The sequence below is a fragment of the Silene latifolia genome, chromosome 7 (assembly GCF_048544455.1).
Source record: "Silene latifolia isolate original U9 population chromosome 7, ASM4854445v1, whole genome shotgun sequence".
In the NCBI taxonomy this organism is placed as follows: Eukaryota; Viridiplantae; Streptophyta; class Magnoliopsida; order Caryophyllales; family Caryophyllaceae; genus Silene; species Silene latifolia.
This window is the reverse complement of record NC_133532.1, coordinates 35,390,487-35,411,740: the sequence shown is the minus strand read 5'-3', so window position 1 is coordinate 35,411,740 and position 21,254 is coordinate 35,390,487. Positions and strand designations below refer to the sequence as shown.

General features: G+C 35.9%; 1 protein-coding gene across 1 annotated transcript; it reads left to right on the top strand.

Annotated features, from left to right (window-relative positions):
- Nucleotides 1–945, top strand: LOC141589955 (uncharacterized). Its single transcript, XM_074410575.1, has one exon. It carries the CDS (start codon nucleotides 1–3, stop codon nucleotides 943–945), a length of 945 nt encoding a protein of 314 aa, XP_074266676.1.
- Nucleotides 946–21,254: the final 20,309 nt, after the last annotated feature.

Here is a 21,254-nt window from a genome sequence, read left to right as displayed (position 1 = left end):
ATGTTGCATTGTTATTGGGCGAGAATTTTCATTCTTCCTGCTAGCATACTTAATAAAGTGGAAGCCATTTGTAGAAGCTTTCTTTGGAAAGGGAAGGAAGCTGCAAATTCTCCACCTTTGGTAGCCTGGGGCACCTGCTGTAAAAGTAAACAGAATGGAGGACTTGGTGTTATTGATCTGAGAAGATGGAACAAAGCTGCTCTAGGCAAGTATGTGTGGTGGATCAGTCATAAAAAGGACCATTTATGGGTTAAATGGGTCCATGCCATTTATATTAAAAACTCTGATTGGATGTCTTACCAACCTAAAACTGATTCTAGTTGGTTTTGGCGCAAAATTTGTAGTGTTAGGGACTCTCTCAAAGCTGGTTATCAGGGGGTTTGGTGGTTGCAGACTGATAATTCTTACTCCATTAAGCAGGGTTATCAGTGGCTCGGTGATGCAGAATGTTCACAGGAATGGGCCAAATTTGTTTGGAATAATCTCAGTGTGCCTAAACACTGCTTCATTGGGTGGTTAATTGCACACAAGAGACTTCTTACTAAGGATAGGCTGCATAGCATGAATATTTGTTCTGATAAACTGTGTGTTCTATGTGGTGTTGCTGATGAAGACCATAATCATCTATTTTTTCAGTGTGAATTCAGCAAGAGCTGTTTGCACTTGGTGAATCAAAGCTTGGGCATCAAAGTTCCTACTGATGATGTGGTTAACTGGTGGCTGCGACTACGAATCAAAAGTCTGTTAAGGAAGAAGATAGTGGCAGCTGTGATACAAGGGTTGCATTATAAGATCTGGGAAGCTAGGAACAAATGTAGAATTGATCATGCTGTAGGCAGACCTGACTTCATTGTCAGGCAGATTAGAGAGGAGATTAGTAATCGTGTTATTCGTTGTTGTACTGCTAAGAATAGGGGTATGGTTAGACATTGGCTGAACATGTAGTCGTGTCTCCTGCCCCTTATGATTTGATGTAATTTGCAAGTTAATTTGGTTTTAATATACTTACATTTTTACCAAAAAAAAATAATAATAATAATAATAATAATAAGTAATCTTTTAATTATCGATACACAGAGTGCATTTTTATGTTCTTTCTTTCACAAAGCACATGTAATGTATACTCCTATGATCAGCTTATTGCTATCATTCCACCGTAAAGGCGTAAAAGATAAACTCATCTATGTTTTTGGCCACTATAAGCAAACATACAATTTAGTGACAACAAAATTATAGTTTGTGAAACTTTGCCACTTTGTACATGGTACCCAATATTTTAAGTTTGTGTACATATTACCCTTCACGTTCGATTTTTATGCACAACATGTCCTTTTTGTCGCTTTAAAAAACTTCAATTCAGCATAACCCATTCACTGAAATTCGGAATCGGCCAATTTTTTGTTCTACACACATTTTCTTGTAATAACCTACGATTTGAGAAAGAAAAAATTGTCGAATGACATTTTGTCGGTATTAGGTGAACGGCGGATATCTATCATTCATACTATTATTCATTCAACTTGTAATTTGGGAAAAACCTCTCTTGAACCCTAATTACTTTTGCTTAGAAATTATGAGGAACTAATCCTTCCTTTCTTGGATCGATGAACTAAGGCTTTCTTCAGATTAATTGTGAGATTGTTCTTTCTTTCTTTATTTCTCAAGTATTGTTCATGTCTCTTGCTCATATCTTATGATTATTGTTTCTTTTTGCTAATCTGATCAATTAGTAATTGTTTACTTTAATCTATTGCATGTTTAGAAATTAAATCCGTAATTGTTCAATTAATCTAGACTAAAGTAGCAAACTTTACCCTAATAATTTGTATGCTTTTCATCGTTATTAGGACGAAGTAGAGACTAAACATATAATTCGAATCGTTAACCGCGTGTGTTAAAGATCGTTATCTTTATTACTTCCTTGAATTGTTAATGCTGTTGTTGGATTAAATCTAGACGCTTGGCTTAGATTATTCAATAATTAGTGTCTTCTAATATCGCGTTTCCAGTTAGTTGACTAAACTTAAGAGGAAGGGGAAACTTGTATTTCCACAATAGAGTACTTGAGAGTAATTGAATTAAATACAATAGAAGACCAATTAGTTTGTTGATAGTGGATGTTTGTTGACCCAAGACCTTTAATCATCTGAATTAATCATCTTTATTATTTTGTCTTATTAGTCATTAGATTATTCAATCAACAAAACCCCCCCCATTATTGTTACTTGTACTCTTTACTTTCTACACATTAATTACATCACCTTCCCTGTGGATTCGACACCCGACTTACCTATACTATATAGTAAAGGTAATAGGACTTATTACTTATTTTTTGGAGCATACGACTTCGGCTCACCAAATTTTGGCGCCGTTGCCGGGGAAGACAATTGTTTAATTTTTGTGTGGTAGTGTAGAGAGTTTTAGTTAGTTCTAATATTTGTCAAGTGTCTATATTGAGTCTTTATTCCTTTTTTGATGGCTGCTAGATTGATTTTTCCTCAATATAAGAATGAATTTTTTTATAAGTATTTTAATAGATTGAGTGAGTATGTCTCTAAATGTCATTACCCGTATCAAACTTGGGAACTTTGTCATGTAGTTTATAATGGGATAAATAATGACACTATGAAGAATGTTCATTCTTTAAGTGGGGGAAAGTTCATTAATGGGTTGAGCTATGAGGAAAAGTGGGAGCTTTTTCAATATTTGGCTTATGACACTGAAGAATGGGAGCGATACAATTCACTCCCTATACATTCCCAACTCCTTTATTCTGGTGCTTTGAATTGTCATGATAACTCACCTTTGTCTACCGAGGATTTGATACGTGCTTATGTAGCTGCTGTGAATTCTTCTTGTTTTAATATTACTCCCTCCCCAAGTGAGACTAACCTGCTAGTTAGTCAAGATTTAGAGGACAGAGTTGAACAAGCGACTAATCACTTTGATAACTGTGTGACACAAGAAGAACTTGATTCTTATTATCTTAAGTGACAAGTTGAGCATGTTGATAAGTGTCATGATCCCCTTCCTCTTGAACCTGGTGTGAAGCACTCTTATAAAGAGAGTTATGTCGATAGCGATGATGATGGCTTTTGGGATGATGATGATGCGGAGGATGGTTATAATTTGACACGTTCAATACCCCCTCCCTCTGTTTTAATGTTAATTGACCCTTCTTGTGCTATTGGTGAGATGATACACGTGCAGGATGATTCCTCGATTCATAGTGTTTTAAGTGAGGATTCCAAGTTTGAAGATATCGTGAGTGTTATTGTGGAGGATGTTAATGAAGGGCGTTTGATTGAGGTAAGTGAAGCCAATGAGGAAGTGGATGAGGTCCTTAGTGATGTTGGAGATGATTTTTCAATGTTTTACAACGTAGAGGACACCCTACCCTTTGGAGAACCTACAATTGTACTGATAGGAAGTGAAGAATTGAGTATAAACGTTCAAGAGAGTAGAGTAAAAGATGATGAGAAAGTACAACATGATGATCTCCTTGAGGTTTTATCTCAAAAACAGGAATCATCAACTGTTCATCCAAAGGAGATAGATAAGGTAAATCCCAAAGCTCCTTATATTTTCTCCTTTACATACTTGATTTTGCCTTTTGATTCCTTATCTTATAAAGAGCCATACCGTGAGTTAGTAGCTAGTATGGAACAATTAAGGGGCTCGGATAAATTCTGGTTATTTGCTTATACCTCTTTTGTTCATGTGTTGTTTCAATTGATATTGAGCTGCTACTGTTATTTCACTGACTCTTTTGCTAGCATGTTTGATAAATTCTTAAGGGCATTGACTTGTTCCGCTCTTGACTACTAATCACTCAGCTGAAGGAGATTTTGACAGGTAAATCTCTAACTTTCTCTTAAGTCGGGTGGTTCACCACTCCGCAAGATGTCGAGCCAACGACGTTAAACAACAGCGCTTCTGGGAGGCAACCCATAGATTTGTGTGTGCAATTTGTGCAAAAAAAAAAAAAAAAAAAAAAAAGAGGAAAAAAATCGAAACTGCCTTGATTTCTGGTGTTGGCGACATAAGAAGGGAGACATCAAAGGTTGGTGGGGTAGGATAGTGGCTAAAGTGTGGAGAAACCGCGGTGCGTTGTTGTGGCACCTTGCTAATGCGGTTGGATGGTTTGTTGTTTTGGCGTAGAGGAGATTAGGATTGACCATGTAAGCTCGGAGTTGTGGAAGTATTTTATTTATGTGCAATATGTTGCTGGCACATATGTTAGTAGAGCTACTTGGTCATCTGTTAGGATCGGAGTAATAAGGGGCGCTAGTCTTCTTTGGTTACTTTTGTCTTGTGTTGGCCTTGTTTTTATTGTACTTTATGGAGGATGCTAATGGCCAAGTGTGGGGAGGAGGTGTGGTGCGTGGATTGCTCTATTATACGCGATGTTGAGGATTGACATGTTTATTGAGTCGTCTGACTGAGGTTTGTTCTCCTTTTCCCTATATTGTATCCTTGCAACATTGAGGACAATGTTTCATTTAAGTGTGGGGAGGGAGAATCGTTCCAATTTGTACACCTTTGTAATTGTGTGGTGTGTTTATTTCAGTTATTTATTTCAGCAAAAAAAAAAATTAAAAAGAAAAAAAAAAAGAATTAAAAATGAAAAAAGAAAGAAAAGTATCCCGGCTAGGTGAAAACCCGAAAGGGCGCCTAGGCAAGATTGTGATGTGGCCGAGGATGGAGTGAAAACCCGAAAGGGCGCTCCGGGTAAAATGAAGAATCGAGTTGCGTGCCACTGAGAGTAGAGTGAGGTTGGAAAAAAAAGATAAGCTAGAGTGAAAACCCGCAAGGGCGGGCGCTCTAGGCAAAATGAGAGATTTAGGTAAAAGAAAAGATTTCTTCAAATACTGTTCTATCTTTCTTTGTTGTGTTGAAGACCGTATGGTAAGAGTTTCATTGCGTTTTGTTAGCTTCCTTATACATCTGTGGAACGGTGTTGCTATTAGCTTGTATATATCCTTTGAGTTTACTCGAGGGCGAGTAACGTTCTAAGTGTGGAGAAGTTGATAAGACGGATTTAGTACGGTATATGAGTGTTAATTTAGATGACTATTGGTGAAATAAGTGAACATTAGGAGTTATAATTGTATTATTCTCATTCTAGTATGTTAATTGAGTTTTGGAGCTTAATAATTTGGGCCGACCGCCAAGGAAATAGCAAGTGGGTAAAATGCTAAAGTCTAATGTCCAACTTGGACCTTGCAATTGGTTAATGGACAAAGAAAATCAAGGAGACCACTAAGGAACATGTCACATGACCATGTCTCTTTATGGCACAACAATAATAAAGAGTGGAATATGCAAAAACAAGAAGAGAAGAGGAGAACTAGCATTGACGGCAGTACGTCATGCGGGTCGCAGATTCTAGGCCGGGTCGCCCGTGCTGCAACCATAATAAGGAGGAGTATTTTCGTGCTTGAAGTCCATTGTTTCCTAATTTCACTTTTATCTCTTATTATTATCACTAGTTATTACGGTATTAGGTGAACGAGGGATATCTATCATTCATACTATTATTCATTCAACTTGTAATTTGGGGAAAAACTCTCTTGAACCTGTTAGAAATCAATAATTTTAAATATCACATATTTTGGTTTAAAGTTTTAGTCATAAAAACTTAAAGATCTTATGCATGCAAAACTAGAATAAAAGTAAGGAAAAATCATTTCATACCATATGAATATTTCGGATATTTTGGGCACAAGTGAAGTCTCCTACCTCACTTGTTCTTGAGCTTTTCATATGTAAGGATGATCCTCCAAAGACCTCAAGTATAGAAGTCACCCCTCTTGATTGCACCCAAGATTATCCCTTATCTCCACTAAATAATATTAGCTAGATATTAGTTTAGTAGTTTACCTTAAAATTGATTACTAATACTCATATATTACACTAATAATTTTAGTAATCTTTTATGAACAATTTGAATCAAAAATCTCAAGTTTTAGAGAAAGATGAAGAAAACAGAGAGAAGAATGCATGTGAATATCTTTAACATGCATAAAGAGAATGAAATTAGAGAACAAAAACCAAAGTACTCTTAGAATGGTGGGATGGTCACGGTTATGGGAATATGAGGACCAATATATGGTCCTTCTCTTTTACTTTTGTTCTTATCTAAATGTGTAGATATGATAGCTAGTTAGACTAGGTATCATTACAAGTATTTTATCTCATAAAATAAATCAACCACAATCCACTACCACAACCTATATTTCGGTCCACATATAAAATGGACTACCATTTTATTTTTGTCAATTTGTCACTTGTCACACAATATGTCACATGTAGTATAATACATGTTATTAATTAATTTAATGCATATTTATCACATAAATATCATTTTATGAATTAATTAAATTACATACAACAAATTGACTAGTAATACTTGATCACATAAATAAAATGGGTCATTTAATTATAATTCACAACATCTTGTAATTATAATTAACCATTCATTCTCATCTCTATTGTTTCTCAAACAATAAGTAATTTTAGTAATAAAGTATTTCAATTATTAAAATAAATCTTATTTAATCCCATTACAATAAGATATCAAAATTCTCTCTCACAATTGAATTGTTCAATTTTAAAGAATTGATCAACTTGTATCGTCATACAATTAATCAACTTTACAGATAAGGGCATCATCCTTTAGGTGTGACCTTAAGGGATTAACTGACCACCACCGTCCCACGACAGTAACGTCAAACTCTAGCAAGCCAATCCTTACCGATTAATATTGATCAGTTGACTATAAAATGAATCATCCCTTACGTATTCTTAAAATAAGATTTAAACATGTGATCAATATGATCGACAATTGTGATCGCATTATTGTCGGAGGACACATATTCCAACAATCTCCCACTTGTCCTCGACAAGTGTGCGTCACCAATTCTCTTGTCCTATTACTATCTCCCACTCAATGCAAGGTGTCTTTCGGGTCGTACTTGCAAGTGATCATATCGAGAGTGGTTTCCTCGATCTGGAGAATAACTGATTGACCGGAATTTATCTACTATAGATACCTTCCGAGCGTGGCCACGCATTTCCAGTTCATTACTCCTAGAGTGGCCCTGAGATATTGTTTTAACCCTGACAAAGGGGTGGACAATTCCTATCGCACTTATTCCCTTCGACTAGCCACAGCTATCATAACCCAAAATATGCCCATTTGACCTCATTTACGAAGGTCGTAGTAACATAAATCAAAGTTAATCTGTAACTGTACCACCTTAGGCGAATAGTCTTTAGTCAAAAGAATCGACTGATTAGAATACTATAGTAGCTCTCGCCACGACCAGGCTATATAAATTTGCCAGAACTCTATAAGCGGTCACTGCCCGACAAAGTGTTCCTAACAGTCTGCCGATGTGATCGACTAGTCATCTCACATGACTGTATGGCACTTGAACTTGCCATCAATCGCATCACACTCTAGTCACTTCGAGACGTCACCTCATATAAGTGACTATGGGCAAATACCATGTTAATCCGGGTTCACTTTAACGGGGTTCATTATTGTCTCTACAACCCGTTTGGATGTAACAAAGTATAAACGGAGTTTTAAGATTTAAAAACTCGAACGATAAATGTGATTATCATATGAGTAGTCAATACTTGATTACTACTTCATATTCTATAATCCAGTTCGATCTTGAATGTAGTTGTTCATCTCAATTCAATTGAAATGACATGACTCATCATGTTAAGCCTATGAGAAGGCTTTGGTTAGTAGGTTTTATCAACTTCTTGTACCTTACTCAACCTTACTACATACTCGTTTTCCTTTCGTAATGTATACATTTGCATTACAAAACTTTCTGAGTATGTGTCTAGATCCAATCTAGACATAGGCTTTCTTGCCTTAAAATAGCTCCCACTGTTTTCACAGTGTGCGGAACTCATCCCTCTTGCACATCCCATGATTGCAAGTGTACTCAATTTCCGTTGTAAATATTTCTCATTGTTTATTATTGCCTAGAATGATTCTAAATAACATAGCCACAATGGTATCTTAACCATCCTAATGTGTATTGATTATGGTTTTGTAATACTCCATATTTATAAGTCTCTGGGTACTCTATCGAGTAGGCCTTACTCTGTCGAGTAAGGGTAAGTTGCGTTTTGAAATAGTTTCTGACCTGTTGGGTACTCGATCGAGTAACTAGGATACTCGATCGAGTAAGGGGGTACTCGATCGAGTACCTTAGATACTCGATCGAGTAACCGGTTTACGGGGAGTTTTTCTCGGGTTTTGTTAATTATGCCATTAAGGTATATAATCTTTTCCGTCATCATTCTAAACACTTTTCTAAAACCTAATTTACTGTTAAAGAGAGAAAGCAAGTACGTTCATCACCCTAATCGCATTGTTAGCAAATCCCGGAGTTCGGAAGGTCGGTTTTCATTGTTTGTTATACCGTTGGAATCCTTGCGTCGAGGGTAAGATCTATGTACCCTTTTTACTGTTTTTCCTTTAAGTTGGTTAAACCCTAATATGGGGATTTGGGGGTTTTTGTGTAGATTGTGATTCGGTAGTGTTTGTATGTTTGTATGATAGGAGGAGGTTTTGTAGAAGAGCCTTTTTGATACAACTGTCGAGACCGTCTGATAGTTGTGCTTTCCAGGTAGGATTTCCTACTCAGTATTAGTCCCATAATGAGATGATTGTTGATGTGTTGAGATTGACTGTTTAATATCGTAATTGTATTGTGACGGCTGTGATTGTGATTGGTTGTCTCTTGGTTCTCGAGATGCGTTCTCGGCTGAGTGGAGTCACTTGCGGGAGTGGCTTCACGCCCTAGTTTCGCCCTTCGTGGAACCCGCCACGGAAGGGGATGTGCACATTAATGGACAGGGTTATCGCTCAATATGAGGAGCGGGGATTTGGTGGGTACGGCTGCGGTCTCCCACTGGCAGGGCTGGTCCAGTGGACAGTCGGTGATTGAGATTGATGGGATTGGAGTAATTGTGTGTATGTGTGACGGTTAAGCTATCTGTTGATCTTACTGTTGATATATATAAGTTGTGTGATTAGTACTGACCCCGGTTGTTGTTTTGTAAAACCTGCGGTGATCCATTCGGGGATGGTGAGCAGTAATTGAGCAGGTTTGAGTTGAGTACTGGGATAGCTGGGATGTGCCACCGTCTGACGATAGAAGTCTTCCGCTGTAGTCTTTTAGTTTTATGACATTTCAGTATTTCAGTAGACAGTTGGTTTTAAGAACTTGTACCCGTATTTTGAGATTTGTTTTCAGTTGTACTTTTCACTAAAGTTATATCATTTAAGTTGTTTCGTTATTGTCTTTTGAATATCATGCCTCGGGTAACCGAGATGGTAGCATCCTTATACCTGAGTGGTCCTGGTAAGGCACTTGGAGTATGGGGGTGTTACAAATGGTATCAGAGCGACGATCCTGAAACCTGTAACCAATAAATCTAATGAATATAGGGAGTCAATTAAAATGAACCCGGGGTAAAGGTTGTAGGAGCTAATGCAAAGGCTTGGGAGACGTCCTAAAGTCGCGAACTCGCCCTACAATTTTGAACCGGTCACCATGGGATATGAGTCGGGATCGCTATGTGTTTATCTTGTGAATTGTGTACATATATGGTGATGTGTGGCATGAATCAGTGGATGTATGTATGTGGAGAATGGAGAATGTGTAGAAAAGATGGTGATGATGTGATTTCGTAAGCTATTGATTGAAAGCTTGATAGTTGGTTTACAATGTTTTGAATTGTAAGAAAAGTATATGAGAATGATGAGTGATGTGGTAGAAAAAAGAAGTAGTTCATATGTTATAATATGTGATGAATGATGATGTTGCAGGATGGATGATTCGTAATGTGGCATAATAATAACATGTGCATAGGAATGTTGTGTCGTATACGTATATTTTGTTTGCATAAAGTTGTATGATAAGTTTATGTACTTGTCCACTAATGTTCATGTGTATATGTGGTAAGAAGTGTGTAGCTGTAATGGATGAATTGGTTGGAAGATATTAAGTAAGTAATTGCATAAGAATATGAAATTCATGTGTGGAGCATGTTTATGTGGGTAATGGATTGTATAATGTTGCAATTTTAGTAACATGTGAATAGGGGATTTTATGTCGTACATTATGTTATTGTGTACGTAAAGTTATAAAATAAAAGCATGTAGGTAAATCGTGATTGACGAGTTAAATAATCTATGTGTATGATGAATGTTGTTGCTTGGCTTTTGAAAATAGTAACATATGATTAGGAATACTGGTTTTATGAGTTTTGGACTGGTTTTGTTTGCTTGGTTGTTGTTTAAGCTGTTTGGAAGAAAAAAATCAAATAGTTATGTCGTCTGATTACAGCAAAGTTGTCTTTAAACTGTTATAACTTGAGATTCATAAATGATTTTGATGTGATTCCAATTGGAGGTGATAGCTTGTCTTTTTACGATTCTAACGATAGGTCACACGCCCAAAACGACCAAGAAATGAGTGAGTTATACTGTTTTACGAAAACTGGACAGTGATGAGAAATACGTAGGTACTCGATCGAGTAGCCTTGGCACTCGATCGAGTAGGGGGGAACTCGATCGAGTACGTCAGTTACTCGATCGAGTGGCCCTGGTAATTTGTTTTACGTGCTTCTGATCTTCACCTACTCGATCGAGTAAGTCACTTACTCGATCGAGTGGCCTGTACTCGATCTTGTGACCCCTGTTTTGGGTCATATGCTTATCTTTTGACTTCGTTGCATATTACGTTTAATTCAAAGATGTTATTTTACTTCTTTATGCATTGTTTTACATGTATGTTGGTCTTGATACGTAAGTTACCCAACCTTATGGTGAAGTGAGTGGCACCTGTGGTGAGTAGTAGTTCGGTGGGAGGACATGAGTTATATGTGTTGTGATAGATAGTGGAAAAAGAAATGAAAAGGAAGATTGGTATGGTTTATTGAGACATAAAGCATGTTTTGTGAGATGAGATGAGCGATATGTTTGTGTGTTGAGTAATGTAAAAGTAAATGAATGTGGGTAAGGGATGATGTAAGTTTATGGAACGTGAGAATGAAAAGATTGAAATGAGGGACGCAAATGGTGGCAGCTTGAGATGGGTAAAGAATCAAGGAGGGGGATGGTTAGGAGTCGTGTGGGTTACGAATATACATAGGGAATGTTCGTTTTAAAGGGGTTGAGAAGAGTGGTATATAGTGAGCTTTATGTAGACATGTCGCGAGGTGGATTTGCAGATAGTGACTGAGTTTGGAAATTCGTGTTATCGAGAGATGAAACTAGTTTGTGATTTCTTTGGGCATTTAACGGTAGGAAATGAATTTTGATTTCTAGAGATGTACGAAGGAGATGCAATTGTCAAACAGTAAACGTTGATTCTATGGATGGATTAGTGGCAAGGGTGATTAATGGCATAATAAGAGAATATTTATGGTAAGAAAGATTGAGATGATATCGATATGAAATAATGAGATGTGAGTGTTGGAGCAATGAGAAAGTAACCGAAACACTAAAGAGTTAGGTAGAAGGGATAAGGAGTTGAATGGTTAATTGATTTTGTCGAGTGTAAAAGAAAAGAATTAGGGGAGTAAAACTAGGAAAATGTTGACCGGAGTTATGTGACATAAAATTAAGGAATCGTCGAGATGTATGATACTATCAAGAGTAAGTAAGTTAATGATTATACAGAAGTTTCAGGACAACATGATTAATCATGAGTTTCGAGGAATTAAGGGAGTAAGAAGTTGGTAGAATATCTGCATGATATGAGGTTTTGAGTAGAGAGTTAGATGATGACACAATTAAGGATAGTATTGGGAAGAATGTTGAGGTAGTGTTGTTGATGGATTTGATGTTCGTTATTTAGGATGCTAACCACAGATAGGAAAGGAATCGTGACGTTTAGAGATGAGCGTAAGAGGTTTGACGTCCGGACAATGGTAGTGTTATGGTTTGTGACTAGTGGTTAAGGGTGACGGTATATTAGAAAAGCAACAAATCTAAAGAGGTTGATTTTGTAGGGATCAGATTGATAAGTATGGTTATGAAAGAGTATAAGATGTGGTTATATGAGGCGGTTGTTAGTAGTTGAGTATTAATGGAGTGGCTACATTTGGCAGAGGGTGATGGATATGCGAATGGGAGAATATGTTATGAGGTGTATACGAGTTAAGCTCGGGTTTCAAGGTAACTTTTATCAGGTGGTAACTTACGTGATCAGGATTGACTGGTTGGATGTGATTACGGGTCTGTGATATATAAATGTTTGTGTGAGGTTTTGACCTCAGAAGACGTGGTATGGTGTGATTATCATAAAGTTGTTATTTGAATGTTCTGTAATACATGTAGAGTACGCTAATCTAGTTGAATGATATTCAAAAAGGTAATAATTTGAGTGATCTGGCATGACTGGCTATACTTGTATGTATTCATGATACATGTCAATCTGTGATATGGTAAGGGGATGATATTCACGAGGTTATTATCTGTTTAATTCATAAAATATGTTGTGTTATGATTTAGTAAAGTGGATTTGAGTAAGTTTTTCTTGTCTGAGAAGTTATTCTGAGTCAGTATTTATGGGAGTTGTATGCTGTTGTGATGACTATCGATGTGGTTGTGGTGCCTCGGGTGGTGATCCGGGCACGCTATTTAGTGTTGTGATGCGGGTATTTTCGCATCACGGTGTGGGTGTTGTTGGTGGCGGTGTTGTGATGCCGTCACCGGTTGTGGTGGAGTAGGCGGGATGATTATGATTCGAGTTTCGAAAGTACATACCAGTCATACATAGATTGTTGTTTTGTTTGCTGTTGCCTCCTGTGAGTTTAAGTTTGTACAGATAGACAGTTGTTTTGTTATCGATGTTTCTTACCAGTTAAGTTTTGGAATGAGGGTAGAGTATGATATGAAAGAGAGTTGTACATGTTTTCGTTGTTGTCATGGTATAGTGACATTCTGTTGATGGGACACAGTTGTGAGAAGTTGTTACGGTAATTTTGATCTTGTTTTAAGATGAGGCATCGGTAGTCATAGTCATGGCAAGTGATTCGTAGAACATGTGTGGTAATGATCTGATATATGCAGGTGGTTCATAGTCTTTTGTTGAGACAGTGAGTGTAGGGTGTTGAATCATAAGTGTCGTGTTAAGTTATGTATGAGTCTTGCGGTAATGAAAGAAAGGAACTTGAGGATCTAGTGTGAGTGTACGTAACAAGTGTGGATCGTGAGTTATGCTTTTGGCGATAAGCGTTTTATATAGTTTATATAGAGAGGTGTGTCATGTTGCGGTAATAGGGGACAAGTGACGTTTTGGGTTAAGCTAAGGATTTTGTGGTATAGGTTAGGTGGTGTGACGAGTGAAGTGAAGTATGAGAGTTGTTTAAGTAAGAGAGCCTTGGATATGTGCATGGTGAGTGTTTAGATTATAGGTGGTTATCTTTGACATGCGGTGGTGATGAGGATAATGAAAAGATATATCTAGGATTTAGTATTAGTGGGTTACGAGGACGTAACATTTATCTTAAGAGGAGTAGGATGCGATAAAAGAGATTTTGATGGGTGTGCATATGGTAATATATTTGGAAGTTTGAGACTTGATGTCGAATAAAAGGTTGATTCGTGTTGTGGTTAATTTTGTTAAAGGTCATGACCGTGCTTGTAGTAGTTCAATGTTTAGGAGTGTGAGAATATTTCACCAGTGTTGACAGTTGGATGATGATGTTTATGAGTGTTAGTAAACTTCGGGGACGAAGTTCCCTTTAAGGGTGGTAGAATGTAACATTCCGTTTGATGTCTATGAGTGTCTTGATTTTGGATTTGATAGTGGATGATATTATGGAGCTAGCAGCGTTAGAGGATGGTAATTGGTTATGTATGGAGTTGGTGTCATGAGAGATATATATGTGGTGGATACAATATCGTGAGTCATGTTAGGGAAGTAAACATAGTTGGTGGAGTGGGTGTTAAGAGTTCATGTTTTATGTTTGGTCGAGTTCTTGAGTTCTTAGTTATGTTGTTGTGTCTTGGTCGAGTTAGTATGGTTGTTTTTATGTATGGGTTGAACTTCGGGGACGAAGTTCTTTTTAAGGAGGGAAGACTGTAATACTCCGTATTTATAAGTCTCTGGGTACTCTATCGAGTAGGCCTTACTCTGTCGAGTAATGGTAAGTTGCGTTTTGAAATAGTTTCTGACCTGTTGGGTACTCGATCGAGGAACTAGGATACTCGATCGAGTAAGGGGGTACTCGATCGAGTACCTTAGATACTCGATCGAGTAACCGGTTTACGGGGAGTTTTTCTCGGGTTTTGTTAATTATGCCATTAAGGTATATAATCTTTTTCGTCATCATTCTAAACACTTTTCTAAAACCTAATTTACTGTCAAAGAGAGAAAGCAAGTACGTTCATCACCCTAATCGCATTGTTAGCAAATCCCGGAGTTCGGAAGGTCGGTTTTCATTGTTTGTTATACCGTTGGAATCCTTGCGTCGAGGGTAAGATCTATGTACCCTTTTTACTGTTTTTCCTTTAAGTTGGTTAAACCCTAATATGGGGATTTGGGGGTTTTTGTGTAGATTGTGATTCGGTAGTGTTTGTATGTTTGTATGATAGGAGGAGGTTTTGTAGAAGAGCCTTTTTGATACAACTGTCGAGACCGTCTGATAGTTGTGCTTTCCAGGTAGGATTTCCTACTCAGTATTAGTCCCATAATGAGATGATTGTTGATGTGTTGAGATTGACTGTTTAATATCGTAATTGTATTGTGACGGCTGTGATTGTGATTGGTTGTCTCTGGTTCTCGAGATGCGTTCTCGGCTGAGTGGAGACACTTGCGGGAGTGGCTTCAAGCCCTAGTTTCGCCCTTCGTGGAACCCGCCACGGAAGGGGATGTGCACATTAATGGACAGGGTTATCGCTCAATATGAGGAGCGGGGATTTTGTGGGTACGGTTGCGGTCCCCCACTGGCAGGGCTGGTCTAGTGGACAGTCGGTGATTGAGATTGATGGGATTGGAGTAATTGTGTGTATGTGTGACGGTTAAGTCGCATGCGTTGATCTTACTTGTTGATATATATAAGTTGTGTGATTAGTAATCGACCCGGTTGTTGTTTTGTAAAACTCGCGGTGATCCATTCGGGGATGGTGAGCGAAGAATGAGCGTTTGAGTTGAGTGCTTTGGATAGTGGATGTTCCACCGTCCGACGATAGAAGTCTTCCGCTGTAGTCTTTTAGTTTTATGACATTTCGTATTTCATTTGAGATTGTTGTTTTTAAGAACTTGTACCCGTATTTTGGGATTTGGTTTCAGTTGTACTTTTCACTAAAGTTATATCATTTAAGTTGTTTCGTTATTGTCTTATGAATATCATGCCTCGGGTAACCGAGATGGTAGCATCCTTATACCTGAGTGGTCCTGGTAAGGCACTTGGAGTATGGGGGTGTTACAGGTTTTGTCGGAAACCATGCGCAATCTCAATTGTCAATTGTCATTTGTGTAACACCCTTACACAAAATTGCATCAAAAACACTTTGCATTACATCCTTAATGCTTCTGCAAGCACTTAAGGGTAATCTTTATGGCTTACTTGGTAAATATTACTTAAATTCGATTTGAAACAATTCATTATACTCAAAGTATATGAAGTGTTATACATCATTTCCTATTTAATTGATTCGGCAGCGGAAGCAAATGGAATCAATCAAATATGTTCAACTTGATTGAACTAGTCATGAATCTTATCAACATAAGACTTCTTATTTGACGCTAATATCATGTGGATTTATCTCCATAAATCTGGATATTAAAGATGTATTATATTTCTCCAAGTCTTAAATCATTCCCAATGATCAATATGTCATCCACATATTAGACTAATTAAAATTACCGTAACTCCCACTAAACTCCATGTATAAACATAACTTCTCGACTTATAGAGAAAAGTTTTATAACATGATCAAAACATTGATTCCAACTCATTGATGTCCTACTTAAGACTCTCTCTTAAGTTTCACATTATCTTAGGATTGCAAAACTCAAGACATGTATTGAATACATTCCTTCTAATTGAAGAAGAGGGTTTTAGATTCACTTGCTATATGTATATCATCATAATGAAACACAATCCCTAAGAAGATCCAAATAGACTTAAGCATTTCAACTAGTGCAAAACCTTTGCTACCAATCAAGCTTTGATATCTAACAATTCACTTGGAATTTATTTCGGATTTTCATGGCTCTAAGCCTTGTATTGAGTTGTGACTTAAACACTCTCATGTAAGTCATATGTTCATTACTTTCCAGAAGTAATCAACTTGAATCAAACAATTTCTTTGTAAGTTGCAAGCTCTTTACTTTCAAAAAGTAACACTAATTCATCATCTTCAACAAGTGATGACTTTAACCTCCTAGGTTTTGAAGAAACAACGTCTTACACAAAACGTCTCATGTAGCCAAGAAAGACCAGTTTCTTGCGACATAACATTCTTTGTGGCTCTTGAATAATTTCTCCCACTCTGTCTTCTAGAAATAAACTTGTATTCTAGAAAGACAGCTTCACGAGCCACAAACTCGTTGTACTCGTGATTATAGTAAGGAAAAATGAGCATTTGTTTCTTATGAAAACTTACAAGCATGGTACCCTACCATTTCATATCTCATATGATTCGTTTTAGATTTAGTGGAAAAATAATTTAGACAAAATGATAAAATCCCCAAAAGGATCAAGTAACTCAAAGTAACTTGATTAAGATCCAAACCATATCGAATAGTGTTTGATTTCTTTATCCAACCACACATTATCCCATAATGCGTGTTAAGAGAGATTAATTTGTGATACTATATCACATTTCCTTTTGCTTATATCAAAGTCTTCTCTTTGATATATCAAAGTCTTCTCTTTGATAATCCCATCACGACTAAATCGTGATTCTTTGAACTCTTTTAACTTATTCAAAGATTTCTCTATTTACCTTATTAAGTGAACACATTAGCGTCAACTCAAATTGTTGGTAAAAGAAAATGATCAACCTATTTTGGATCAATGATTTACAACCTCGATCTCCTTTTCAACCAAAAGGCACGAGGCATCTTCCTTTGAATACAAGATACGCATATACCATAAGATTAACAATCTAATGGTTTCAAGAGTACTCGATAACTCTTTGCGTTCATCATTCCAGAATTTAAGGTTTAATCTTGGGATACCAATTTGAGTCTTGCATCATCTACATGATATATCATTCTAGTTTTGTTTAGAATATAATCACCTTGATAATGGGCTAGCCATACATCAAATCGTGGTGTATAGGGTTACAAAAGTGAAACCTCTTTTGTATCTTAACAAAATTATATTCTTATCTAGCGTTTAATCACTTAATAGTCATAATTAAGGTATAAATATAAACCCAAAACTAGATTGAGTACACAATGACTCTATCTCTTGACATCATTGTTTTTAGTCGTCATATTCTAATCATCTTATGTATCGCATACAATGATGAAAACCATCATTGATTTCTAATATTGACGAAATGGTACTAGCAAAACTTATGTTTAATCGAATAAACATTTAAAGAAGAAGGTCCCATTAGATGTCCCACAACTAACTTGTTGATTCTTCAATAATTTGGGGTAGTTTCCTCTCTAGCGTCCAACAATTAAGACAATGGAAACTTTATCGGTCGGGATTGATAGGTTTAGTATCGTTATTCTCAATAAATTTACTTTTAACATTACCTTGTATCAATTCCATTCTAATTTTACTTCTTTAAAACCTTATCCTTTTCTTAACGGTTTAAGAGAATGCTCCCACTCATTTTAATGAGTCTTTGCTAAGAGAAGCAAAAATTGAAATTCATGAAGACTACTCTTCAATTTATTCGTTTAGTCTTAAAACTTTCGTTGAAGTGGTTGCGGTATTTTGGTCAATTTTAATTTCCAACAAATCGAGTTACCAAAATAATTTAACGTTTCAAAGTACTTAACTCAATTAAGCATATGAGAAACAATTCATTGTAAGTAGATATGTTAGTCAAGAATCAAAAACCCTTTTGATCACGAATAACTTGTTAGAAATCAATAATTTTAAATATCACATATTTTGGTTTAAAGTTTTAGTCATAAAAACTTAAAGATCTTATGCATGCAAAACTAGAATAAGAGTAAGGAAAAATCGTTTCATACCATATGAATATTTCGGATATTTTGGGCACAAGTGAAGTCTCCTACCTCACTTGTTCTTGAGCTTTCCATATGTAAGGATGATCCTCCAAAGACCTCAAGTATAGAAGTCACTCCTCTTGATTGCACCCAAGATTATACCTTATCCCCACTAAATAATATTAGCTAGATATTAGTTTAGTAGTTTACCTTAAAATTGATTACTAATACTCATATATTACACTAATAATTTTAGTAATATTTTATGAACAATTTGAATCAAAAATCTCAAGTTTTAGAGAAAGATGAAGAAAATAGAGAGAAGAATGCATGTGAATATCTTTAACATGCATAAAGAGAATGAAATTAGAGAACAAAAACCAAAGTCCCCTTAGAATGGTGGGAGGGTCACGGTTATGGGAATATGAGGACCAATATATGGTCCTTCCCTTTTACTTTTGTTCTTATCTAAATGTGTAGGTATGATAGCTAGTTAGACTAGGTATCATTACAAGTATTTTAGATCATAAAATAAATCAACCACAATCCACTACCACAACCTATATTTCGGTCCACATATAAAATGGACTACCATTTTATTTTTGTCAATTTGTCACTTGTCACACAATATGTCACATGTAGTATAATACATGTTATTAATTAATTTAATGCATATTTATCACATAAATATCATTTTATGAATTAATTAAATTACATACAACAAATTGACTAGTAATACTTGATCACATAAATAAAATGGATCATTTAATTATAATTCACAACATCTTGTAATTATAATTAACCATTCATTCTCATCTCTATTGTTTCTCAAACAATAAGTAATTTTAGTAATAAAGTATTTCAATTACTAAAATAAATCTTATTTAATCCCATTACAATAAGATATCAAAATTCTCTCTCACAATTGAATTGTTCAATTTTAAGGAATTGATCAACTTGTATCGTCATACAATTAATCAACTTTACAGATAAGGGCATCATCCTTTAGGTGTGACCTTAAGGGATCAACTGACCACCACCGTCCCCACGACGTAACGTCAAACTCTAGCAAGCCAATCGTTACCGATTAATGTTGATCAGTTGACTATAAAATGAATCATCCCTTACGTATTCTTAAAATGAGATTTAAACATGTGATCAAAATGATCGACAATTGTGATCGCATTATTGTCGGAGGACACATATTCCAACAGAACCCTAATTACTTTTGCTTAGAAATTATGAGGAACTAATCCTCCCTTTCTTGGATCGATGAACTAAAGCTTTCTTCAGATTAATTGTGAGATTGTTCTTTCTTTCTTTATTTCTCAAGTATTGTTCATGTCTCTTGTTTATATCTTATGATTATTGTTTCTTTTTGCTAATCTGATCAATTAGTAATTATTTACTTTAATCTATTGCATGTTTAGAAATTGAATCCGTAATTGTTCAATTAATCTAGACTAAAGTAGAAAACTTTACTCTAATAATTTGTATGCGTTTCATCGTTATTAGGACCAAGTAGAGACTAGACATATAATTCGAATCGTTAACCGCGTGTGTTAAAGATCATTATCTTTATTGCTTCCTTGAATTATTAATGCTGTTGTTGGATTAAATCTAGATGCTTGGCTTAGATTATTCAATAATTAGGGTCTTCTAATATCGCGTTTCGAGTTAGTTGACTAAACTTAAGAGGAAGGGGAAACTTGTATTTTCACAATAGAGTACTTGAGAGTAATTGAATTAAAGACAATCGAAGACCAATTAGTTTGTTGATAGTAGATGTTTGTTGACCGAAGACCTTTAATCATCTGAATTAATCATCTTTATTATTTTGTCTTATTAGTCATTAGCTTATTCAATCAACAAAACCCCCTATTATTGTTACTTGTACTCATTACTTTCTACACATTAATTACATCGCCTTCCCTGTGGATTCGACACCCGACTTACCTCTACAATATAGTTAAGGTAATAGGACTTATTACACATTAATTTGGTGAGCCGAAGTCGTATGCTCCCAAAATAATTTGATAGGACTTATTACTTATTTTTGGGAGCATACGACTTCGGCTCACCAAATTAATGTGTAATAAGTCCTATGACCTTAACTATATAGTAGAGGTAAGTCGGGTGTCGAATCCACAGGGAAGGCGATGTGATTAATGTGTAGAAAGTAAAGAGTACAAGTAACAATAATATGGGGGTTTTGTTGATTGAATAAGCTAATGACTAATAAGACAAAATAATAAAGATGATTAATTCAGATGGTTAAAGGTCTTGGGTCAACAAACATCCACTATCAACAAACTAATTGGTCTTCGATTGTCTTTAATTCAATTACTCTCAAGTACTCTATTGTGGAAATACAAGTTTCCCCTTCCTCTTAAGTTTAGTCAACTAACTCGAAACGCGATATTAGAAGACCTTAATTATTGAATAATCTAAGCCAAGCGTCTAGATTTAATCCAACAACAGCATTAAGAATTCAAGGAAGCAATAAAAATAACGATCTTTAACACACGCGGTTAACGATTCGAATTATATGTCTAGTCTCTACTTCGTCCTAATAACGATGAAACACATACAAATTATTAGGGTAAAGTTTGCTACTTTAGTCTAGATTAATTGAACAATTACGGATTCAATTTATAAACATGCAATAGATTAAATTAAACAATTACTAATTGATCAGATTAGCAAAAAGAAACAATAATCATAAGATATGAGCAAGAGACATGAACAATACTTGAGAAATAAAGAAAGAAAGAACAATCTCACAATTAATCTGAAGAAAGCCTTAGTTCATCGATCCAAGAAAGGGAGGATTAGTTCCTCATAATTTCTAAGCAAAATTAATTAGGGTTCAAGAGAGTTTTTCCCCAAATTACAAGTTGAATGAATAATAGTATGAATGATAGATATCCGTCGTTCACCTAATACCGTAATAACTAGTGATAATAATAAGAGATAAAAGTGAAATTAGGAAACAATGGACTTCAAGCACGAAAATAATCCTCCTTATTATGGCTGCAGCTCGGGCGACCCGGCCTAGAATCTGCG